Source organism: Lynx canadensis, chromosome F1, assembly GCF_007474595.2.
Source record: "Lynx canadensis isolate LIC74 chromosome F1, mLynCan4.pri.v2, whole genome shotgun sequence".
In the NCBI taxonomy this organism is placed as follows: domain Eukaryota; kingdom Metazoa; phylum Chordata; class Mammalia; order Carnivora; family Felidae; genus Lynx; species Lynx canadensis.
The window spans coordinates 64,333,605-64,358,446 of NC_044319.2; the positions used below are offsets into that span (position 1 = coordinate 64,333,605).

General features: G+C 61.2%; 1 protein-coding gene across 1 annotated transcript; it reads right to left on the reverse strand.

The window, feature by feature from the left end:
• Positions 1 to 106: 106 nt before the first annotated feature.
• On the reverse strand, positions 107 to 24,299 carry ATP1A2 (ATPase Na+/K+ transporting subunit alpha 2). The gene is made up of 23 exons (XM_030302688.1): positions 24,163 to 24,299; positions 19,809 to 19,913; positions 19,576 to 19,635; positions 17,614 to 17,817; positions 17,036 to 17,149; positions 16,644 to 16,778; positions 15,637 to 15,754; positions 13,818 to 14,086; positions 12,847 to 13,045; positions 12,610 to 12,719; positions 12,359 to 12,493; positions 11,565 to 11,754; positions 11,259 to 11,434; positions 7,869 to 8,005; positions 7,210 to 7,360; positions 6,768 to 6,936; positions 6,380 to 6,534; positions 6,012 to 6,135; positions 5,687 to 5,832; positions 5,361 to 5,491; positions 3,137 to 3,238; positions 2,937 to 3,028; positions 107 to 2,005 (listed from the first exon to the last, which is right to left on the reverse strand). Exons 1-23 carry the CDS (start codon positions 24,172 to 24,174, stop codon positions 1,977 to 1,979), a joined length of 3,063 nt encoding a protein of 1,020 aa, XP_030158548.1. The 5' UTR covers positions 24,175 to 24,299; the 3' UTR covers positions 107 to 1,976.
• Positions 24,300 to 24,842: the final 543 nt, after the last annotated feature.

The window sequence follows — 24,842 nt, forward strand, 5'->3', positions numbered from 1 at the left end:
GCTCTTTACGGCTTCCGGCTTCCTCCACAGGCCACGTCCCGCACACGTCCCGCACACAGCATGGGGTGGGGGGGTGGGGGGAAGGCAAGTACTCAGTCTAGAAACCTGAGCTGTGGAAGGGATTCCTCTTCCGTAAAGAAATGCAACTTTATTATTTTCAAGTACACACGGAGTATGTCAAACTAATGTCTTACAAAAAGGTCACCGAGTAAAGGTCTTGCAAATGTTTCTTTAACAAACACATGAGAACTGATGATAATTAGCCCAGGCTACTTCTACATAGATATTCCTAAAGTGCTTCAAAAGTATTGTTTTAGGTAGACTAAACAGGCCACCCCCAGCGATGTGGTTTATGCCCTTACTTTGCTAGACAAGTGCCCTTTTTGTTGATTGTGCAAAGAGAAGCTTTGTGCACAGTCAACACATCTCGGGTGAATCAGGCCCAAGTTCATCTGGCTTCCAATCAGGTTTCCGAGCCCCAAGCCGTGACTCGCTTGTTCTAAGGTGCTTCTGAACAAGTGACATTCCAGTGTAGCGGGGCGAGCGCCCCCGGGGAGGCTGTCTCTGGGCCACCTTCCTTTCTGCCTGAGGCCTTCCGTTCCCCTTAGGTGGCTCTTGCTCGGGTCATCTGGGTGTCTGTCTACAGGAACTTCCCAGTGCCTTCTAGGCCAGGCTTAGAGAAGCAGCAGACGCGCATGCAGAGCAAGACTGTTAGTCTTGGAGTTGGGGGGGGGGCGTGGTAAGGGAAGGAAAAGGACCTCCCGTAGGAACCTGAAACTAACTCCCCATCTTGGAAAGTGGGCGAAATGATCACTAGCGGGAAAGCAGTTTGCCCGGGAGGAACAGCCCTCCTAACATTTGCTCTCTCGTGGTCCAGAGCTTCTGCCCATGCTCACGACCTAAGCTCATTCTGCATGTCCCGGAAGACAGGAAGGTTCTGGAAGTTCTCTACCCTGGTTCCCGCTGATGGCCAGGGAATTCCTGGAATGGAGCCGGTTCATCAGGACGGGCAGAAAGGGGAAGGGGGTGGCTGGGGCAGGGAATGAACTGGTGGCTGTCCCTCTGGGAACAGCATGGAGGGAGGGCGTCACCAGGTGCATGGGACGGAGAGCCCTGGAGCATCTGGGACACCTGGGCCCCAGGGCCCAGACGACACAAGCCGGGGGTCGGTGGGGACTGCCTGGTGCACGGGTGTGGGATCCCAGGGGAGCTTCCGGATCGAGCTCGCCTGCCTTTGCTGCTACTCTGGTGACATGTGAGCTGGCAGGAAGCTTTAAAAGGGCAGGACGCAGGGCTGGAGATGCCACACATCAGCTGTCCTGTCCTTGGCACTCTCTTCCCCGGCTCCCTTTACCGTATCTGTCCGTCCGCCTCCCACCCCCCTGCCCAGCTCTCCCCTAGAGGTTCCTAACCAGCCTTGCCCGGGGGGATGGGTGACTTCTGCAGCCAGCTTCCCTTTCTGGCCCCACACCTGGCACTCACCAGGAGGAACCGCGTCTCATCCCCAGCGGGGGCAGGGGGCAGCGTCTGGCAGGAAGTAAAGGACGGGTGGAAGGGACAGTGGGGTAAGGCCGGGGAGATGAAGGGACATTGGTGATCTGAGACGGTCCCCTCCTCCTGGTTCAAACAGGTCCAGACAGCCTTTGGGTGTTGAACTGTTGTAATGGCAGGTGGGTGTGCAGGGACGGAACAGGGAGGGCTGGGGTAGCCGTTAATTCCTCGGAAAAAGTGGACCACAGAGCGGAGCGCGTGGAGCGGGATCTGGGAAGGACCCTGACGTGTGGGGTCTAACCCGGTTGTTTGTAGTTAGGTTGCAAGGCAATCACCCCGAGCTTAGTTACCCATTCCCCCGAACTTAGCCTGCTGAGTGGCCTCATTCTCCCTCCCGGACCCTCCCCCGACACCCCCCAGTCTTTTTGCACCACCACCCCCAGCCCCCTCCAGGCGCCCTTGACCCTGGTCCTTCTTCAGACGGCTCAGTAGTACGTCTCCTTCTCCACCCAGCCTGTGGGAGAGATGGGGGGGGGCGCGGCGTGAGTTCACGGGGGTGGGGGGCAGAGATCTGTCTCCACGGGCTCGGTGGCTTACGGCCACGTGCAGCACAGGCCTGGTGCAGGGGCCCAGGGAAGTCTTGAGGAGGGTAGAAAGGGAGGGGAAGAAATCAGGGAGCTGGGGCCCTGGGGTTAAGGAGGCTTGTATTTAGCACGGTTCAGGGTGGGCACAGAGTGGGTTGGGGGTGAAGATTCAGGGGCCATGGGGGTAACAAATGAGTTTCGAAAGGGGCAAGTGCCCATTGTGGCCATGCAGAGATGTGGCCGTGGGGCTGGCCGCTCATGGTTTTTCAGAAGTCAGAAATTTGGATTTTACGGGAAAGCCTCCAAATTTCAGTCATTGGACCAATTAAAAAACACACCCACCCAGCAAAGGGCAGACCAGACCGAACGATATCCGTGGGTCATATTTGGCTTGTGGGCCATCCATTTTCAATTTCCAGTAAGTGGTCAAAAATGCTTGTTGGGAAAAAAAAAAACAAAACAAAAAACTTGGTCGGTGCCCAGGAATCAGGAGGCCGGGTTCTAGAACCAGGTCCTTGCTTTATGACCCCAAACAAATAAATTCACCTCGGCACCTCTCCATTTCGGTAAAGTGTGGAAGCGGGACGAGGTGACCTGGAGGGGCCCTCCCAACTCTTTGTTCTCTGGTCGCGGTGGAAGGAGTAGCCTGAGGGCCACCTGTGTGTCAGGTGGGCCCAGGCCTGGCAGTAATGGGGTTCAACAGGCTCAGGGCTCCTAGGACCAGGGGCCCCAGGATCTGGGGGACATGAGGAGAAGGAGCAAGGATCCGCAGTAGGAATGCTTTGGGCGTGGAGCCCGGGGCGGGGTGGCCAGCAGTGGGGTGCAGCGGCGGGGCGCAGGGGTGAGGGTCGGGGGGCTTACCGCCGGGATACCGCCGCAGGATGAGCTTTCGGACCTCATCGTAGATGAATATGAGGAGGCTGTAGGGGAAGGCACAGAACCACCAAGTGACCCTGCAGGAAAAAAAGAAACGGGAGAGTGTCAGGGGCATCCCAGGGCGGTCGCAGAAAGTAGGGTTTGGGGACCAGAACCTCGCGGGGCCCTTCTGACGACACACTCACTTGAGTGGGTACATGCGGAGGGCCACACCCATGCCCGGGCAGTAGGACAGGAAGGCCGCCAGCGCTGTCTCCTCCAGGAGCCCAAAAATCAGAATCTTGTTCCTGGAAAGACAAAGAAAGGAGGCGGTGTTGGAAGGCGGGGTGACGTGGGGGGAGATCCAGGGAGACCCTTGGTGGTGGAAGGGGCAGAGGCCTGCCCGGGACCCGTCACAGACGTCGCCCTACACCCTCCGTCTTCAAACACCCCCTTCTCAGGCTGCACAAAACCAAAGTAGATGTTCTTTACGTTTTCTGCCTTCGGATTTCACCTCCGACTGTTGCCCATAACACATATATTCATCCATTAAATGAACGTTTCCAGTGTGGGGGTTGATGCGCTCTATGCTGGAGATGCTGTGGTCAACACAAGCTTCCTTCTGCCCTCCCGCAGCGTATGGTCTTGTCACGGGTCCCGGCCTGTGGTCTGCTTCAGTGCGTCTGCCTAGCGAGGGGCTTTGGAAGCCCTTTGCCTCAGGGTTTGTGTACGTCTTTCACACTCTCAGGGCCTCCCCGGCCCCGGTAGTTGCTGCTCGTCGAGATCCCATAAAGAGGAGAACGTTTGTAAAGCACTTAGCAGGGAGGAAGGCGTCCACTCACTGGAAAGGAAATGCTAGAAATGTGCCCACGGTCTGGGAACCGAAAAGCAGGATAGAGCGAGGTTCTGAGAACAGTTTCTGGAGTCAGACAACAGAGTCTAGTCCCAGCTCTCCCACTCACTAGCTTTCGGCTGTAAGCGAGGTTCTGGAACCTCTCTGAGCCTCATGTTCCTTCCCTGAGACATGGAGATACTACCCGTATATCGTAGGCTTGCTAGGGACAGGATAGCTCTGAAACGTTCGCAGGGTGCGGTTGCCTTACTGGTCAGCCTGTTAAAACCTCGCGCACCACATGTCTTTTTGGGCCGGGGCTGGTACTTCCCAAGCTTTCCACTCACTAAAGGATCCTTCCCATTCTTTCTTGACCACGTTCTAATGGATTGTTGTCTCTCAGGCTACATTTGTTAGTAAGTAATGAATACCATTTCCCCATTTAACATTGGAAATGTACACGCTTTCCAAACAGAGCCTCGTGTTAGCGTGGGATCACGGATGGCCCTTCACACCCATGATTCTGCCTAAAAGTGAAACTTTAGGAAGCCTAACAGCCCTCTCGTAGGTGGGTGGTCTCCATAAGGCTTTGGAATCTTGCAGCCAGCACCACTGAGGACCCCAGGACCCCGGACCCCAGGTGGGGCAGCTGCTGGCCAGTGGCTGTTGGTAATCATCAGTCCCCCTTCTCTTTCCCATTTGTCTCTCAGAGGGCTGGAGGCAGCTGGGCTGTGTGTTCCCACCTTCCCGTGTCACCTGTGTGCAGCACAGCATGTGATCCCCACAGCGGGACCCCAAGTCTTCGATTTTCTGCTCCCGGTCTCCCCTTACCGCACCGTCCAGCTGGTGGACTCTCCTTCCATCGTGTGACCTTGACTTGGCCAATGGACTTTCCACCTTCCTCTCCCCGGGATCTCAAGCCTATTAACTTCACCAGGGTTTTGGCATCTCGCTCTCCACCCCCCCCCCCCCGCTAAGAAATTAGCTCAAAACTCACTTGGGGAATCGCGTCCGCTCTTTGCAGAAGAGAATGGCAGTGATGCCTCCAGAACGAACCACCGTCCATGCCACAGTCACAGGGTAATTACTGAGTACCGAGCAGGTGCCAGAGGGACAGGCGAGCCACCCAGGGCAGTAGCCAAGAGCTTGGGCATTCGAAGCAGACCCGGGTGAACGCTTACCGCCTGGGTGACCTCAGGCACGTCACGGAACCTTTTTGGGTTCTCTGGTCCATAAATTGGAAATAGCACCTATCTCATTGAGCTATTGTGAGGTTAGACAATGTGTTTGAGTCACAGCACGATGACGGGCACGTGATAACTCACACTCTAAGAAGGCAGCGAACCTGACTCCGAGTAGCAACCAGCCCCCATGAGGGTAACACAACTCCACAGGGCGGGTGCCATAAACTGGGGCTACCTGGGCGTAGGGGGGGGAGCACAGGGCACCCGCGTTTAGGGCTGGGCAGAGGGTGGGATGGGTGTCACTAGAGTGTGAGACGAAGGAGGGAAGGAGGGAGGAGGCACACGGGAGGAGGGAGGAAGAGAGCAGACTCTGCCGGGGGAGGGGTGGGGTGTGGGGGGCCCAGGGGCACTCACTTCATGCCCTGCTGGAAGACCGAGTTACGGCGGGTCTTGCAGATGATGAGGTCGGCCCACTGCACGACCACGATGCTGGCAAAGAAGGCCGTGTGGCAGGTGAACTCCACCACCTTCCGCTGCTCATAGGTCTGGGAGGGGGGCGGGCAGATGGGGTGGCGTGAGAGGCGAGGGCAGGTGCCCAGGGCAACGTGCTTGTGGCACTCGCTCAGCCCCGGGCACCAGGCGCCCTTCGCCCCCAGCCCCCGTGGGCCACGAGAACCACTCCTGCCGGCACTGAGCCCGCCCTCCCCGGCCCGGGTGTCCCCGCTCGAGGCCCCACTCACCCACTCCTGTCCGTAGCTGTCCTCTAGGTCGTTCATGGACCGGTCGTCCCAGTCCAGGCGGATTCCCAGCAGCCGTGATGGCAGGAAACCATTCTCCGCCAGGATGACGAAGTAGGTGAAGAAGCCACCCAGTGCCTGGATCATCCCTGTGGGGAGTGGGCAAAGACAGGCCCTGGGTCAGAGGAGGAAGCAGAGTGAGGCCAGAGATGGATGTCCCCGCCCCCTGGCGGGGGCGCTGGTCCCCGGCCTGGGATGTCGCGGGGGGCTCCTCCCCCGACAGCTGGACAGAGACTTGTCTCGGGGTCCCCCCGGGGCCCCTCCGCACCGATCTGTCCATAGGCCATGCTGATGAGCCTCTCATTCACCAGCTTGTCCGTCTGAGGGTTCCTGGGCTGCCGCTTCATGATGTCACTCTCAGCCGCCTCGTAGGCCAGGGAGATGGCCGGGACCTGTGTGAGGGGCGCACAGGGGGGAGGAGGGCAGCGGAAGGGAGGCGACAGGTGCACAGGACCGTCAGTGAGGAAGAACCTCTGATGCAGTTCAGCACACGTTATTAAGACGCTGTCACGGTCCAGGTCTCGGACTTCTGTTCCCTCAACCGTCGCAGCCTGGCCACGTGCCCTGGCTGCCCTCCTCCACCCGCCTGCGCCCGTGATCGCCTCGCCCGTACCCCGCTCCGACCCCCGGCCTCACCATGTCTGTGCCCAGGTCGATGCAGAGGATGGTCACGGTGCCCAGAGGCAGGGGGATGTTGGCGATGATGAAGAGCAGGAAGGGGGTGATCTCGGGGATGTTGCTGGTCAGGGTGTACGCGATGGATTTCTTCAGGTTGTCAAAGATGAGGCGGCCTGTGGGAGGTGGTGAGGGCGTCAGGGAGACGGGAGGGCCCCCTCCCTGGCCCAGGCGCTCGAAGCATGGTGGCCCGTGTTCCCCAGAGCGGGGGAGTGTGTGTTGGAGGGGAGCCGAGGCGGCATGCGGGTGCCTGGGGCCCTGCGTCGGCTCTGCGTTGGGGTCCAGAGGCCTGGGAAGCCAGCGCCGGCTTAGCGTCCCCGACGCCACCCCAGCCCGCGTGGCCCCTCACCCTCCTCCACGCCCGTGACGATGGAGGCGAAGTTGTCGTCCAGCAGGATCATGTCGGCGGCCTGCTTCGACACGTCGGAGCCCGAGATGCCCATGGCGATGCCGATGTCAGCCTTCTTCAGCGCGGGGGAGTCGTTCACGCCGTCCCCCGTCACCGCCACGATGGCCCCCTGGGCGAAGCACAGAGGGACCGAACTCACCACTGTGACCCATCGGGACCCGTCCCAAAGCTCACTCTGCTCCCATCATCGCTTGTCTCTAAAGGTCCTCGTGCCCGGCCCTTCCCTCTCCGGCTCCTCCTGAGACGTTAGAACTCTCGGGGGGCCTCAACTGGCGGCCGTCTCAGGGCTCAAGACAGGGTGCTCTCGGGAGTCTCCTCCCGGCCCGAGGAGGTTTGGGGCTGGGCTGGGCGGGCCCCCCCGAGGCGCCCCCGTCGTCCTCACCTGCCTCTGACAGCCCTCCACGATGATGAGTTTCTGTTGCGGGGACGTCCGCGCGAACACGATCTCCGTGTGGTTCCTGAGGATCTCGTCCAGCTGCTCCGACGTCATGTCCTTCAGGTCCGAGCCGTGCACGACGCACGCCTTGGCTTCTCTGGACGGCGGGGGCGGAGGTGGCTGAGCCCCCTGCGTCCCCGCGCCCCTGCCAGCCGCCTGCCTCCACCCGCACCCCCATCACTGGGCCGCAGGGCCCCTGCTCCCAGGGCCATGGGCCTCCTCCCCTGTCTCCATGGGTGGCCTCCTTGTCCCATCTCTCCCTTTGAGGAAGAGAGGTGGCATCCTCACCAAGCACAGTCGTTGCTAGGCAACGTGCTAGTTCTCTTACATGCCTCTCGCCCCCGTGGCCACCCTGCAGTGTAGACAGCACCCTAAATTTGTAGTTGAGGGAACGGGGGCTCCGGACGGCAGAGTGACACCTCCGGGGTTACACAGTCAGTCAGTGGCACAGCCTGGACACATTCAGGACCGAGCAGCCGTCACTGAGGTGTCCCAGGCAAGGCCTGCGAAGTCCCAGAGGAGCTATCCAAATGCCCCCGGGGACACTCGAGCGCTCTGTGGGACAGGCTGGGTTGATGGGGGACGGGCTCCTGGGAACGCCTCACCTGGGGTTGACCTGGCTGACAGGAATGTTGAGCCGGGCTGCGATGTCCTCCACAGTCTCATTGCCCTCTGATATAATGCCCACACCTTTGGCAATGGCCTTGGCTGTGATCGGGTGGTCCCCAGTCACCATGATCACCTGGTAGGACGGAGAAAAGAGAGAAGAACAGCAGTGTTCGGACCCCCTCCCAACCCATTCCTTTCCCAAAGTCAGAAAAGGCCGGACCACCAGACGGTGGGATTCACAGATCGCAGCCCAAATGGCACAACTGTGTGTGTGTGTGTGTGTGTGTGTGTGTGCACGTGTTGGGTGGGTGACAAGTTGTACTTAAGGGATCAAAGATACTTCACCAGGAAGAATAACAAATTAACGAAGGTCCCCCTCATCTACCGGTGAGGGACAAAGGCTTAGAAGGGGCCGTGACTCGAGGCCCCTGGGAGCCGGGAGTAGGAGACGGTTTTCTTAGTGCCCACTCCGTGGCTGCAGGCCATCCAGCAGGGCAGAGGAGGGATGCAGGGGGCACGGCCCCCCTTCCCGGCCCTCGTCTGCCTGTACATCTGCCTCTGACACCCCTTCTCCACGGCGAGGAAGGGGATTCTTGCAGAATGGACGGCGCGGCTCGGGAGGGTGGCTGGCATCCGAGAGGCCGGTGACGAGGCTCTCGGTCACGAGCGTGAGCGGATCGGAGCCGGATGAACAAGCATTTGCGCGTGCGGGTCTGTGGGCAGATGTCGCAGACCCCGAGGAGGAAGCCCCTTCAAGGCCCCCTGCCTTCTCTTGCGCCCCCATGAGCCCCTGCGCCTGCCCCCTGAAGGCCACGTGGGCCTCCCCGTTGAAGACAACAGCATCTTTGCGGTCCTTATGCCGCGTGACTCCTCTGAGCATTCGGCACTGGCCACCACCCCCTCCTTGAGACCTGCTCGTCTGCATGGACCCCATTATTCCCGGTTGCCCTCCCCGCTTCTTCCGGCTCTTTCCCGCCTCCTCAGGGTGGCCTCCAAGTGCAGCGGAAGAGGTAGCTGTGGAGGCGGATGGACACCGCCGGAGCCTGGACACCGGCCCTCCCCAGTGTCACACCTCGGACCCGTCTTTTCGCCGCGTCTCGGCCCAAGGAGGGGACGAGCCCCACCCTCCAAAGTTGTCGTGAAGGGTAAATGGCGCCAGCTGGGCACTCAGCACACGTGAGCTGGGACGCCCCCCTCTCCCTTCCTTCACTCGCTCCTCTCTCTCTCTGTCTCCTTGCCTCAACACTGGTGGCCCCGGTTCCATCCTTGTCCCCTTCCCTGACCCCCGTTCTCTTCCCGGCCGGAACGATGCAACGGACTAGCCGGCCTTCAGCTGCACCTGTGTGCTGGTGAGCCTTGCTCTCCGGGCCCGACCCTCTGTCCTGGGCTCTAACCCGAGGCCAGCTTCCCCTGGGATGTCTCTTCCCGGGCGTCTCATGGACGCTTCCAACCGAAGGTCAAAAGGGAGCTCATCGAGCACTCCCACCAGCACGCCAAGCCTGCCCTCTGTCCCCGTCTCGATACGGTCCTGTCTGTGCATTCTGTCCCTTTGTCCCTGCATCTTCCTCACTGACCACGTCCAGCTCGGTCACTATGCTCTCAAAGCATCTCTCTCACGTGACTCCTCGCCTCCAGCCCGTTGCCACCGCCCTGGTTCGGGGCGTCACCCCCTGCCTGAACTATGGCAGCGGCCTCTCTCCCTGCCTCCTTGCCTCCCGTCCTCCTCCAGATCCAGACCCTCCGCACGGGTAGCCTCCTGAAAGCTGGATCAGCTGGGACGCCTGTGCTCTCTGGGGACTGCAGGATGAAGCCCAAGTCGGGCATTTAGGCAAAGTCCTTCCAAATGGCCTCGGCCCAACCTCCCGGTCTCCTGTGCCGCTCGCCTCCCCCCACACCTGCACCCCACGTGCAGGCTGACGCCATCAGGGCACGCACTGTCTCTGACCTTGACAGCCTTCCTCTCCCTGCCTCACAAGACGCTCCAGCCTTCGAGGCCCAGATCAAATATCGTGCGCTCTGTACAAACATTGTCCAGTTCTCTGAAGCAGAATTAACCGCTCCCTGCTCGGAGTTCCCTGGGGGATCCGTCCCCAGGCCTCCGTGACGGCACCGATCGTGGCCAGAGGCAGCCTCACCAGCAGGAGCATGGCTTTCCAGACCGTGTGCCATGCTTCACATACCTGATCCGGCCCTTACTGGCAGATTTATTTTGGGAAAGCGACTTACCCCCTCTGAGTCTCAGCTTGTTTTATTTTTAAATGGGGATAATGACGCCTCCCTCAGAGACAGAGCGGTTACGGGGTTGAGAAATCCTTTACGGACACACACACACACACACACACACGCTTCAGTGTGGTAGTTAGGAAAGGGAGGGCTGCCTTGGGTCAAACCCCGGCTCTAGCACTTAGGAGCACGTTCCTTCGTGCCTCAGCTCCCCTCTTCTGTTCGAAAGGAAAAAAACCGGTGCTTACGCATCAGGTTCTTGCGGAGATTAAATGAGATCATACGGGTTAAGCGCTGAGAATAGTGCCTGATTCACACGACCGGCGGTTTGCGTTATGCGAGTACCTGGCCCGTGGTAGGTGCTCACGACCCCAGCTCTCAGAGTGTTCTGTGATTAACCGTAGGGGCATTTCTTTCCCCCGGGAGCCCGTGAGCGCCGGAGGCCAGGCACCACGTCTCCTTCGTCTTAGAATGCCTGCGCCTGGCGGAGCGCCTGGCCCTCAGTGGACGGGCGGCTTGAACTGATTGGGCATTAGCTGAGACGCCGGAAAAAGAAGAGCCAGCCGCGGCACCATGACTGGCGATGAGACGGGTTAAGGGGCTGGCGAGGAGGGTGTCTCGGAGACAGGAAAGCGGAAAGGGTTTCCGTCTGTTTGTTGAACTCGGGCACCTTGAACAGTGCCTGGTCCGCAGGGGGTAAACGATAAATATTTGCAGAATGAAGAACGGACGAGGCACAGAGGAAGGAGTGGCCCCTGGGGAGCACTTGCGGTCGGACGCGAGGGTCCAGGAGGGGTGTGTTTGGGGGATGAGGACGAGAGCCAGTCGCTGGGGGCGCGGGGAGGGAGTGGGCGCCCACAAGAGCCGCTAATCCCACCCCAGATGCTAGAGAGCGTGGACATTAGTCGGGAAGTTGGACAGCCAGGTCTCCGAAGCACGAGTGCCAGATGGACTCAAAACCAGGGTAGAATGAGAGAGGGAGGCGATGTGCATGGTTACCTTGACCAAGAGGGACCAGAGCGAGAGCTCCAGGCAGATGGACAGCTTCCCCTCTGGGTCCGTGGGAAGGCGGCCACCCGTGGCCTGGGTGTCCGCGAGGCAGCAGCCCCTGCAGGCCCTTGACCTTCGGCGCTGGAGGACGGGGGGAGGAAGGGAGGGCGTACCTTGATGCCCGCACTGCGACACTTGCCCACGGCGTCCGGCACGGCAGCCCGGGGAGGGTCGATCATGGACATGAGCCCCACGAAGCAGAGCTTCTCCGTGGGAAAGTTCAGCTCGTCTGTGTCAAATTTGAATCCGCGAGGGAACTTCCCAGAGGGCAGATTCAGCTGACAAAACCCTGAGGCGGGCAGGAGGGAAGAGTGAGTGCAACCAGGTGCCTGCCTGGCTGTCCCCAGAGCCCCCGCCCTGGGGAAACCACTGAGGTCCGGACACCCTTCTGGGGCCCACTCCCGGCTTTGGCCTCTCACCCAGCACGCGCTCCCCCAGCCCGCCCAGCTCCATGTAGGCGTTCTGAAAGGCATCTTGCATTTCCTTGTCCAAAGGGATCTCCTTGCCCTGCACCAAGATGGTGGAACACCGGTCCAGGATGCGCTCCGGGGCTCCCTTCATCACCAGCACGTGGCTCTGGGGGCTGTCTTCCCGCTCGTGGATAGACAGCTGGAGGGAGGACAGGTGGTTACAGAGGGGGCCATACTCGTCCCTGGTCCTGGGACAGCAGAGGCTGCTAAGGACACCTCCCCTGATAAGATAACCCCTGATCCATCAACCATTGTCAACAGAGGGAGGGCCTCTGCGTGTGAAGGGGAGTTGGGGCCTCATCGTCCCAGCCCTGTAAACTGAGCGTCCTCTTCCCCTAGGACATTCATTCACCTAACAAATGTTTGCCCAGACCAGCTGAGACAGGCACTGTGCTGGCGTGGGGGGCGGCACCTGCTGCCAGGCTGGCCTCAGTGTGCTTAGGCGGGGAGTTCTTGGCATCGAACAGAAGCCTGCGGCCTGAGGGGTACCCTAAGGCAATTTCAGGGGTGTCGCTGGGCGGGTTGGGAGGCTGGGGCCAGAGCTGGGAGGGCGACGGGATGTAGTGAGGAATGGAAGTTTGGAAGTCAGAGGGGGTCATGGCAACCAGACAGGGGTCACCACGGCTTTCCTGGGGGACGAGGCCGGGGTGAAGGACGCGGCCGAGGCTCCCACCCTTCCTAGGTCTTGCGCGCCCCCTTCATTTCGGCCCCCTCCCCGCCCCCGTGCTGGTGCCCGACCGGACCTGGTACTTGTTGGTGGAATTGAAGGGGATCTCCGCCACCTTGGGGTTTCTATCCCTCATCTTCCTCACGGAGCCGCAGGACAGCTCGATGCACTTGAGCAGAGCTGACTCGGAGGCGTCGCCGGCTGTGTCCCGCTGCCGGAGGAGAATTCAGGGTCGCATGGGCCGAGGGAGGAGGGCACCCAAGCCTCCCCCCCCCCCCCCGCCCCACACCCGGAGGCTGTCGGAGGGTGTGAGCGGAGGCGCCCCACCTTCGACACAGAGATGTTCTCCTGCCCGGCCTTGAAGACAGCGCGGTTGCAGAGGCCGGCAATCCGAGACAGGGCCGTCCACGTGGGGGATCGCTTGTCAAAAGTGGCCCCTGGGAGGCAGGGAGGGAGAAGCGGGCGCGCGGCTCAGGGCCCTCGTCTGCCCCCCTCCCCGCCTCGCGGCCGCGCGGGCACCCTGGGCGTCCTCCAGCCCCTCGCCCCCTCGGAGCGCCCGATCACCGGACTGATCTTCGGTGGTGTCGGCCTCATGGATCTGGTTGTCGAACCACATGTGGGCGACGGTCATGCGGTTCTGGGTGAGGGTCCCCGTCTTGTCCGAGCAGATGGTGGAGGTGGAGCCCAGCGTCTCCACCGCCTCCAGATTCTTCACCAGGCAGTTCTTGCGCGCCATGCGCTTGGCGGTCAGGGTCAGACACACCTGGGAGAGGGAGGGGGGGAAGAGGGGCTGAGCCTGGAGTCGGGCGTGTGCTGACCTCCCCCCGGACCAGGGGTCCCGCTCCGCCAACACCAGGTGGGGTCTACACGCGGGTGGCGGATGGATTCGATTTCGGACGTGCCGGGCTGAGACCAAGGGGTGTGTCCGGGGAAGCGAGGCCGCGCGGCCGGAGTCCAGAGCGGGCCAGCGCAGAGCTGGGCGAAGGGGTGTGACAGCTGCTGGCACAGAATGGGGTGTGGCGCCTGGGGTGGGGGTGGAGAGCAGAGCTCGAGGCCTGAGAATCCGGGTCGGGGGAGCAGGAGGAGACCGCGCAGGGGACAGAGGAGAACCGGAATAGTGACGCGTCGCGGTGCTCAGTGGAGGGCAGACTTCCAGAGGGTGGACAGCGGTACCCGCTTCCGCGGCAGAGTCAAGGAAGGGAGCTGAGGCAAGGGCACCGGGCTTGCCAGTTAGTCACCGGTGACCTTTGGGGGAGGCTTTATGGCACGGTTGGCCGGGGTGAGCCGCAGCCCGCAGTGGCTAGCACGTCGGGGGTGAGCAGGTGGCTGCCTTGCGCCCCCGGGAGAGAGACGGCGAGCCGAGGCGCAGTCCCTCCCGAGATTTTTCAGGCTCCAACTCTGAGCCATCCGTTAAACGGGAATCTGATAAGTGACTTTGGGGGCTGGAGGCGAAAACATCGCTGAAAAACAGTAAGCCCCTTGAGGAAAAGGGTGGCGAGACCCTCCCCGGGTGGCGCTCGGCCTGACCCACTCACGGTGACAGTGGCCAGCAGCCCCTCGGGCACATTGGCCACGATGATGCCGATGAGGAAGATGACCGCCTCCAGCCAGCTGTAGCCCAGGATGAGGGAGAGCACGAAGAAGGAGACCCCCAGGAACACGGCCACCCCCGTGATCAGCTGGATGAAGTGTTCGATCTCCATGGCGATGGGCGTCCGCCCGACCTCCAGGCCTGAGGCCAGCGTGGCTATGCGGCCCATCACTGTCCGGTCGCCTGTGGCAATCACGATGCCCCTGGCCGTGCCTGCAACATAGAGGGGAGCCCGGAAGTGGAAAAGGAAGGCCGCGGCAGAGGAAACGAGCCTCAGACTCCGGTCCCGCGGGCCGCGCCCGGGAGGCCGTACCCCCCGTGGGTGGCCGTCTTCCCCCTGCGCGGACTACCCGTCCCAGCCCCCGCCAACCGCAACTCCTTTCCTCTTGTCCTTGGGCCCCGAGGGGAGACCTTGCGGGTAAACCCAGAATTCAAATGGAGGAGGAATGAAATAAATGAAATAAAAACAGCGCCGGTATTTCGGTAAAATCAGTCTCCGGCTTGTTATGATCCGGAAATATACGACGGGCACGGAGGAAAGCACCTGTTACGGGTTTTCCGTGTGGCCTTGAGACTTTCTCTCTCAACGTTGGGCCTGAGACCGCACAGAAGGAGCCAGGCGGTCACCGACCCTTAGGTAGACACGGGTAGACCCTTGGGTCTTCCTCTCGAGAGGAAGAGAGCGAGAGGGAGAGCGAGAGGGAGGGCGAGCGCTATGAGGAAAGAGCACGCAGGTAGGGGCTGGCCAAGCGTGGGTTTGCACTCCCGTTTGACTTCCCGCCCAGGGATGGGTTGCCTTCATAACGAAACGGGACGGTGCTGTGTTGCACCTGACCGGGGCCTGGGACGTAGCAGGCCTTCGACAAATGTCAGCTCCCTTCATTCCTCGTCCTTTCTCCACAGCCCATTTCAGAGTAAGCAACGCGAGTATTTTAGTAGGCATTTTTACCAATTGCGGCAAATGTGGAGCACGTTTCAGAATCTCAGGACGTTAAAAATGTAAGATATTTAATGTGTGGCGATTTGCATTATAGTTCCAATTTGCTAAAGGAGGGGAGTGGCTCAGAGAGACATAATACCCTGGGGAGAAGTGAGTCGGGAAGGAAGGGAGTGGAGGGGGAGGGGGCACGCGGCCACCTCCGGCCCGTCCCAGGCCCCAGGTCTGGCCAGGCCTCTGTCCCCAACAGCCCTTGCCGTTGGGCTCTCTCCGAGGGGGCACGGCCGCAGAGGGAGGGGTTTCCGGTAGGCTTGGGCTCCTGCCTTTACGTGGTGGCAGCTCGGGAAGCTCCCGTTGGCCCTGGTTCATGTCCAGAACCCGGAACAGAGATGGGGCGCACGGGGCAGACTGAGGGGGGCGCCCGGTGTTCAGCTGGCTCGAGCCTCCCCAGCCTGCGTGCTGGTCAGAGCAAGGGTGAGACAGGGAAGCAACTAGTCCCCGAATCGGGAGAAACGGAACCGATCAGTCCAACCGAAGACTTCTCGGAGTCGAGGCTGGTTTGGGGCATGGTGCGTGTTGTGAATCGTGTGCGTTTGTGTCTCTGCGTGTCCTGTGTGGAACGGTGTGTGTGGAAGGGACCGGTCTGGAACGGACTGCTTCTGCTCTTCAGGGCTCCCTGACCCCTCGGTCCCCTCCCTCTGCCTTAGGCAGGACTTTCGAGAACTAGGTAAGGCCGCAGCCCCCAGCCCTGCCTGGGGGTTCGGGATTCGGACCCTGCCTTCCGTGGGTGCTGGGCTGGGGCGCTCCCACGGGTCCGGCTTCTCACCTTCCACACAGTTGGTAGAGAAGAAACAGATATTACGAGTCTCCAGGGGGTTCTCGTGGGTGAACTCGGGGGAGCGGGTCTGGGGCTCCGACTCGCCTGTTAGAGATGAGTTATCCACCTGCGGAGGAAGCAGGCGTGTGGGCACGAGACGGGCTGACACACGTGTGCACACACAGCTGTCCCCGGACTCCAACCACGCTCAACCTCCGCGACACGACGGGCACATTACCCTGGCCCTCATCACGTGTTTACTCAGCTACTGTCCGTGCCCCGGTTCGGGATCCTGGCTCTCGCTTCTTACGTGCCCTTGGGCTGGTTACCTAACCAACAAAACCTCCTCCATTTACCCATCTGTAAAACGGGGCGTGTAACCAGAGTCTCTGTGTCACACAACTGCAGGGGGTGCCTCCTCGAACATCACAGGCTAGGAAAATGGAACCGCCTAGGGTCGTGCACGGTCGCCCTTGCGGCCACACGCCACGAGAACACTCGCCTGGCAGAGTTAAAGGGGCAGCTGTGGGGGGGAGGGGCACCTGGGGGGGGTTCTGCCGGTTGGGCGTCCGACTTCCGATTTCAGCTCAGGTCACGATCTCACCGTTCGTGAGTTCGAGCCCTGCATCGGGCTCTGTGCTGACTGGGCGGAGGCTGCTTGGGATTCTCTCTCTCTCCCCCCCCTCTGTCTGCCCCTCCCCTGCTCATGCTCTCTCTCTCAAAAGAAATAAATAAAACTTAAAAAAACAGTAGCATAAGTGGATGTAAATAAAGCATCTGACACATAATAACGCCCGCGACATGATTGCATGAAGCGGATGTCAAAGAAACGCCTGACACACAGCCACGAGGAGACGATCCACTAACGCTCCGCGGGAGGCAGGGTTCGGCCGGGTGGCACGGGGGCAGGTGGACACTGGGCCTGGGTCTCCCAAACCTGCAGCCTCTAACTGGGCGCCCCCACCCCAGCTCTGTAGGGCCTGCGCCTTCGGGCCGCCACCTGGCGGCTTCCTCACCTTGCAGCCGTGAGAAGAGATGATCCGGAGGTCCGCGGGCACGCGGTCTCCGCCCTTCACCTCCACCAGGTCTCCCACCACCACCTCCTCCGCGTTGATCTGCACCTTCTCTCCTTCCCGCACCACCAGGGCTTGCTGCGGAGGGGGGACCCAGGCGTCTCACGACGCGCCCGGCCCGCCAGCACCTTCCTCTGCGTGCTGGCCTCCCCCCTCTCCTCCACCCCTCGAGGAGAAGGCACTGCGCCCTTAGCAGTGAAACTAGGTCCTGGCGTGGAGAGCGGGAGGGTGTTTCCGCCCACGGCGCCGTCTCGGAGCGCAAGTTGCTGAGGGGGAGGAGCTGGACGCTTCCAGAAAGCCCGTGGCCCGCCTTGGAGCCCCGTCCGGCTGTCTACCTGAGGCACCATGTTCTTGAAGGAATCCATGATCTTGGAGCTCTTGGCCTCCTGGTAGTAGGAGAAGCAGCCGGTGACGATGACCACGGCTGCCAGCACCACACCCAGGTAGAGCTGGAAGGAGAGAGGTTTGAGGGACTTGCTCCTCTCCCAGCCTGGGAAGGCCAGCTGCCCCTCAGGTGGGCATTCGGGGCCGCCTTTGTCCGTGACCGGGTGTGGGAATAGCAGAAGACCTTCTCCCCAACCTCCCCCTCCAGTCTCCTTCCTAAGAAACGGAAGGGGCGGGGAGGGTCATAGGGAGTTCCCAGGACCAGGCCTCTCCACCTGACTCCCAGGGATGCAGACAAGCCCACGGAGGTGGGAAGGACAGGGAGGGGCTGTCTCATTCACGGATGTGTGTGCGTGTGTGTGCTTACAGATATACAAAGAAGCCTCACCCCCTTTCAGCCTAAAGGGCAGAGGGGCCCGCGGGGCTGTGATGTGAGGGCCTTGTTCCCCGCCCCCCGCTTCTACTGGGATTCGGGCCTGAAGGACAGAGCCACGGGTGGTGGGCCCAGGGGTCGGGCGTGCAGGCTCACGTTGTCATTGGATGGTTCATCCTCCATGGCGGCCTGGATGCCGTAGGCCAGGAAGCAGAGAATGGCCCCGATCCACAGCAGGATGGAGAAGCCCCCAAAGAGCTGGCGACAGAACTTGACCCACTCAGGGGTGGTCGGGGGCGGGGTGAGGGCGTTGGGCCCATCCCGAGCCAGAATGTCCTGGGCCCGCTGGTTGGTGAGGCCCTGAGGGAGGCACGGACAGGCGCGTGAGCACCTCCTCACCGCTTCCCTCCACCTGCTCCCGGGCAGGGGAACAACGTCCGTCCGGGTGGAGAGAAAAATCCCACCCGGTCGGAAGGGGTGGGGGACCATCAGGAGAGGTCACACCGGGGAGGTGGCATTTGCGGTGAGCGCTGGAGGCCTCGAAGCCCGAGGAAGGTTCAGACTGTGGCCCCAACTCTGGGCGTCCTCGGGTTGAGACCCTCGCTGGTGAGGGCCGTGGTACCTTCTCCGGAGGGAGCCTGGGTAAGGCTGCCTGGAGAGGCCTCTGAACTGGCTCCTCCCACCACCTGTCTTCCTTCAGATTCCCCTTTTCAGCCGGGAGAAACGGCCGGTGTGCTGACCATCAGCGTCACAGGGCTCTGAACCATCTGTCGCTTCCCCCAGAGGCTCGCCCGGCCCTGCTCCGCGAGCGCCAGGCTGGTTCAGACGTCTCTCTCTGCACCCGGTGTCGCCCACACACGGTTCTAGAACCGCGCTCCACACGGGGCGTGGGAATTCTGCGTCACCTTCTTTCCTGCCGCCGGACTTTGAGCGGCTTGGGGACAGGGGCCACGTGGTTGTCTTTCTATCTGTGCACTCATCGGTCTCCTAAGTGTGAGTTGAATGCCTGCTACGTGCCGGGCTCTGTCGCCAGCTCTGGGGACCCAGAGCTGGACGTGACCCGTGAAGTCCCTGCCCCGTGGAGCTTATGACCTGGTGAGGCGATACACGATAAATAGTCGTCACTGCCAGATCCTTAAGAAAAATAAAGAGGGGCGTCTGGGTGGCTTGGTTGATTGAGCGTCTGACTTCGGCTCTGGTCACGATCTCACGGTTCGTGGGTTCGAGCCCCATGTGGGGCTTGGTGCTGACAGGTGGAGCCTGCCTGGAATTCTCTCTCTCCCTCTCTCTCTCTCTCCCTGCCCCTCCCCCGATCGTGTTCTCTCTGTCTGTCTCTCCCTCTCTCTCTCTCTCCCTGCCCCTCCCCCAATCGTGTTCTCTCTGTCTGTCTCTCTCTCTCTCTCTCCCTGCCCCTCCCCCAGTCATGTTCTCTCTGTCTCTCTCTCCCTCTCTCTCTCTCCCTGCCCCTCCTCCGATCGTGTTCTCTCTGTCTGTCTGTCTCTCTCTCTCTGTCTCTTTCTCTCAAAAATAAACAAAAAAGAAGAAGAAAGGCAAAGGCGAAGAATTTTCAAAAGGGAAGTCAGGGAGGGCCTCCGGGAGGAGGTACGCACCCACTACAGTTTTGACTGACGCTTTGTTTTTCAAAATGGTGGCCTTGGTAATCTGACTGCGCCGCTTGCTATTTCTGTGACGGTGGGAAGCTCGTCCCCCTCCACGAGAGCCCTTGCTGTCACACACAGGTCTACAGCACCTAACCCCTAGGTCTTGTGAGGATCAGGGAAGTGGATGTTAGGCGTCGCGTGCACCGTGGGGCGCACAGGTTACCGTGAGGGCAGTGAGGGGTTAGCATTTCACGGAGGTCACTTCCCCTGAGACACATGTCATCGGAGCTGCCTGGGGCGGACGACGAGCCCCGCCTGGAGGGTGCCCCCGGGGGCCTGGCTTCCGGGTTCCCAGGAGAAGGGCAGGGAACCCGGGTTCTAGCTCTGGCTCGGGCCCCAGTAGTCACTGGACTCTGGGCCTCAGTTTCCTCGTGGGTGCAGAGGACAGGATTCCAGCTCTGAGGCCCCTCCAACCCACGGGCGGCCTGGCGCCCTCACTCGCAGCCCCGCCGCTCACCTTGGAGAGGTCCACTTGGTATTTGCGGCCCAGCTCATCCAAGGACAGCTTGTGGTCGTCCTGAGGAGGGAAGTCGAGTTACTCGGGGGCAGGAGGCTGAGCATCGTGTCTAGAACGCCTGTGAGCGCCGAGGGGCTCGGGGCTGAAGCGGGGGGCACGGGAGGGGCAGCAATGCCTTCTGCAGGTGCGCTGGGACCCCTTTTCCACAGCCCTCGGGGGGCCGCGGCCCTCACCATGGCCACCTCCTTCTTCAACTCATCCAGCTCCTTCTCTTTCTGCTTCTTCTTGCCGCCTCCATTCTCCGCCGTGGTGGCCGCGGGCGAGTACTCACGGCCGGCCTGGGGGGGGGGCGGGGGGAGAACCCAGAGAGTCAAGGAGGCCAGAGGCTAGAGCCTCTATTCCCACTGGGCTGGGGGCAGGGGGCCCAAAGGCAGTGATGGTCCCGGGGGAGGAAAGGGTGGAGGGCGGAGGGGACCCCGGGCGCCCCGTTTGCAAACCAGGGGCGGGCTCACGGGCTCTATGTGGGGACTTCAGGGAAGGCCGAGGGGCTCAGAACTCAGGACCTCGCTCTCAGCTGCTTACTACTGGGCTTTGGCTAAGGTTCTGTTTGCTGAGCGAAGCCCGCAGCCGGATACTAAACAAAACAGAAACTTTAAAAAGCTACCATCTAAAGCTATTTAGAATTCTGGAAGGCAGTGGCCAGGGCTGGGGTCGGGGCAGGGAAGGGTCTGCAGGAGATGGGGAGCATAGGGTCAGGGGGTGGGGCTGGAAATGGTAGGAGCAGGGCTGATGCGCCCGCGGAGAGGAGCCAACGGTTGGAGGGTCAGCGTGAGCCCTGGGAATGGGGACACGAAGCGTGCCGGGGACCCTCTCCACCCGGCTGGGCGGCGGCCTGCCCGCTGCAGAGCAAGAGTGCGCGCAACGTGAGGCCCCAAGGCACAACCGGGTATGAAGGAACTGGACCCCGTTGTCCAAAATACAGGAAATCGTCTCTGCGATTACATCTAAAACTAAACGTGTGTAACCCTCGGGTCCGGGCATTCTTGGGTCCCCCCCCGCCCCGCCCTCGTGAAATCACACAAACACTTTTAACTGGAGCCTCATGAGACTGTGTCCCCCTTCCTCTGCACGGTCTGTGGTGTTCTCACCACCGCCAGGCTTCCGGGGTCTCACAGGGGCTTCTGGGGAAGAGCTGGGCGATTCTCCTTCGGGGGCGGGGTGGGGGGGGGCTGGCTGGGATGATGGGGGAGGGGCTGGGAAGGGGCTGAGGGGCCCTGACACTGCCTTCTCACTCCCTCCCCTCCCCTGCCCCCACATCCCTCAGGGCCACGTGTCCTTGTCCTAGAGGGAGGCTTGACTTCTGTCCCCTGCCTCCTTCTCCACTGGCCCCTGAGGCCGTGCGAGGCTTTCAGGAGTGAGCTTGTCTACACTTTGGTGTAATTCATTTTTTCGGAAAGACTGGACCCCTGGATGGCATCTAGAGCCAACATATTTGTCCTGTTTTGCAGGATAGTGTGCATTTGTAAAAGGCAGCCTTTTCTTTTAAAAGGCAGTTTTAGACTCACAGCGAAATTGAGCAGAACGTACACAGAGTTCTCCCATCCCCCCCGTCCCCCCACGTGCTATTGTCCTCACTGTCAACATCCCCCCCACCCCCCAGAGTGGCGCATCTGTTGCAATCGTGAACCTGCGCTGGCACGGCATTATCACCCGGGGTTCACCGTGCACATCAGGGCTCCCCTGCGGTGTCCGCTCCACGGGTCCTGGACAAATGTGTAAAGGCTTGTATCTATTACGGCCTCACACAGAGCAGTTTCACTGCTGGGATCATGCATTTCCCCCCCCCCCCATCAAAGAGTCGGGAGCCATCTGGGGAATGTGACAGCTGCCCTCATCACAGGCGTTCATGAATCCAACACCTGGAGGCGTAGCAGAGGGCCCGGTGAAATCAGGAGCAGGGCGGCGAGCTCAGGGCGAGGTGGACGCCCTTGTCCACCTTGCATTCGTTTGTTTCCGTGAATCAAGCACACTTTGGGCTTCCTGAAGGCTGATCGTCTTGGGGAGACTGAAGCAGCCCACAGGAGAGGGGAAGGGCTCGCGGAAGGTTCTCCGTCTCCCGGCCCAGAAGACCAAAGAGGGCTCATTTCACTGAATGGACTGAAGTCCTTTGGGTTCACCAGCTCCGCTTGGTGGAACAGAACTGGGAATGGACGAAAGGCAGCAAAGGGAGCAGAGACAAGAGACGAGGCCAGACCATCTTCAAGGTGACCCTCCAGAGCTTCAGGGGTAGGAACAGGGCCTGGGCGGAGTGGCGGTGGGGGTGGGGCTGGGGCAGAAAAGCAGAGCCCAGAGAATTTCTGTACGTTCAGACGTGAAATGGCATCTGTGAAGTTAAAGTGCCCATGCACCTGAGGGCGTGTCGCATGGTGGTCGGGCTGGGCAGTTCCACGCAGCACCCCTTCCCCTCGGTTCCCACCCACGGCAGGCACAGAGCTTGGGACACGCTGCCCCTTCCCCCACCCGTCCTGGCAAGGATCTCCAGCCCTGCAGCCAGGAGCCTGCAGAGATTTGGGGCCAGCGGGCTGCCCAGGCAAGAAAGAAAGAGAGGAAGCGAGGACCCCCCCTCTCCGCTGCCCCCCCCCCCAATGACAAGTCCCCCTCTCTGGGTCTTGAATGCTGAAGGAGAACAGAGAGTTCTTTCTGAGAGAGCCAGAGGCTGGGACAGAGTGGGGGCAGCTGGAAATCAGCCACGCTCCCCCCACCGCAGCCTCGTGGTGCAGCTGGAGCGGGCTGGGCTCCCTCCCTCCGTCCCTTCCCCCAGCTCCCACGCTGCCCTTCATGGCCACAGGGCGCAGGGCGCAGGGCGAGGGTTAGGCCTCGCTCTGTAGTGGCGCTACGGGGGGGGGGGGAAGAGACGGGAGGCACAAGGAATCGTAGCAGGGGTGCGGTAAGGGGGGGGCTTTCCCTTCCCACGGGGTCTCCTGGCGGGTTGAACTCTGAGCTCCAGCCCTAAGACTCCCGATTTCGCCCAATCTCTCCCTCCGAGCAGAACCAGATCTGTTCCCCAACTTGTGCACAATTGCTGGGGTGGAGGGCGGGGGGCGGGGGGCTCCAGGGATGCTGGGGGGAGAGGCACAGACGCTTGGCAGCTGGGGTCCCCTGAAAAAGTCAAGGTCAAATTGCTTCCCAAGCAGGACCTCGTGTTCTAAGGTAGAGCTGGGGAGAGGGCCACCTGCCCTGGTTCTCTCCACGTGGGGTGGGGGGATGAGGGGGCATGGCGGGTAGCTTCCCCTCTCCCCAGTGCAGCTGAGGGTCCTCAGATCGGGTATCTTCCCCTGGGTGTGACTTCCTGCTCGGTGACCCCCACAGCTCACAGGCAGCACCTCGCAGACCCTCCCTCATCCACACAACGTGACATCGACGCTCACACATGCTTGCAGGCCTGTTTGCAAGTTGGCCTGTTGAGACGGAAACCCAGGTGCTCGCCCATGAGTATCTGCATCCGCTCTGGCCTGTGGAGAACACGTGTGCCACAGGCACACGTACACACACCCGCACACACGCGCGCACACGCTGGTTCTATTTATAGCTGCTACCCCAGCTCGGGAACCCTGGCGTCCAAGCCCGGAGTTTTCCCAGCTGCTAAGCTCAGTGCAATAACATGTCCTTGCCTGACCCCTCCCTGGGCCCAGAAGCTCCCCCACTTCTCCCCACAGACACCCCCTTTCCTCAGCACCCTCCTCTGTTTCTCCCCAGACCCCTTCTCTCCAGCCAGGATTCCACAAAAGGAAAGCAGCCAGGCACAGTGTGTAAAGGGATTGGGTGACTTCTCTCCATATGGAAATTGCATTTCCAAGAATTCAGGGCCCCCCCCCCCCCCCCCCCCCCCCCCACTGCACGGTTGTTAATCTTCCCCCTTGGCATTCCCAGGGCTGCAGAATGTCACGGGCAGGGGTGGGCTGAGGGGGTACAGGCAGCTCTGGGAAAGTGCTCAAAGCCCAGGGCATCGGGAGGGGTGCTGGGCCGGGGCTGGGGCCCGCATCGCTGTTCTGCCCCATGGCCCTCCCAGCTGCTGGCAATTCAGGGACCCTGGAGCTGGTGTCGGGGCCGCTTGGTGACTCGGGAGCCAGCCCTCCTGGCCTCTCCAACCTCAGACTGGACCCCCATCCTCTCAGCCTGGGACTCCCAGAGGCATGGATATTTTCGGGGGGTAGCAGAGGCAGGCAGCATTAACGGTGCCAAGTTCGGTTGGGCCGGGAGGCCAGGAGGGTCTGGCTAGAAGGCGGGGAGGTTCAGAGATAGAGATGGGGGTAGGGTGGAGGGCTGCGGGGCTAATCTGGGGGGCGCAGTGAAGAGGAGTTCACTTGGGCACCCGAGTGCCGTGGACCCATGGACCCGTGGACCCGTGGACACATTGGCAGCTGGGAGACTGTCAGTCCGAGTTCACGCTGCCCCAGAGCTGGGCTTCTCTCTGCTCCTCCCCTCACACCCCTCCTCACCCCATCCTTCTTTCCCTCTAGCCTCCCTTACCCTCCACAGAGCCCTCCTTCTCCCTACAGAGTGACCCCTCTCTTTGGGAATACTTACCCCACGGCCCATCTTGGGGCAGAGTGGCTGGGGGGACTAGACAGGAGAGGTCACCAAGAGGATCCCAAGCTCACACCTCTGGTCTGGGACGGCCAGAGACCCCGGCAAACAGACAGAGCAGGCAGTCAGCCACAGGGTAGCTTTAAATAGGTCCCTCTCCCCCTCTCCCCCTCCTTCCCCTCCTAGGGAAAGAAACGTTTGTTGAAACAGGATCCCTGAGGACTCCTCCCCTCCCGCCCCTTAAGCAACAGGCGGGTGGACCAGGGACGGTCCATCTGTCCTGCTGTGTGCCCCCCTCGGCTCCCCCCATCCCCCCCTGGCCTGTGGCAGCCTCCGCTGAGAGAGGCGAGAGGCAAGGCTGGGGCTGGAAGTGTGCCCCTTGGGGACAGGCGGGGGGGGTGGGGTGGGGAACAGTCCCTGCAGCATCCCAGGATGCCAGAGACCACGTGGTTCCACCCTTTCTCTTGTTTTCCTGAGGGGGAAACTGAGGCCCAAAGACACAGACAATTGAGTGCATAAAACAGAACAGAACCAGGGCTCTGGAGTCTGCACCCAACCTCCCAGAGAGAGAAGCAGAGAGACTGTTCCCTCTACTTGAGAGGTTGCAGGGCCACGGACATCAGAAAAAGTAGTCAGCCATGGAACCCAGGGCACCCGGGGGGACCCTCGAGGGGAAAGGC

Excerpts from the sequence above, each read along its gene's own strand:
- ATP1A2 (XM_030302688.1), bottom strand. Across the intron at positions 11,755-12,358 it reads ATTCCACCAACAAGTACCAG|CTGTCTATCCACGAGCGGGA; the intron begins GTCCGGTCGGGC and ends TCCTCCCTCCAG. Across the intron at positions 2,006-2,936 it reads CCTGCGGCGGTATCCCGGCG|GCTGGGTGGAGAAGGAGACG; the intron begins GTAAGCCCCCCG and ends TCTCTCCCACAG.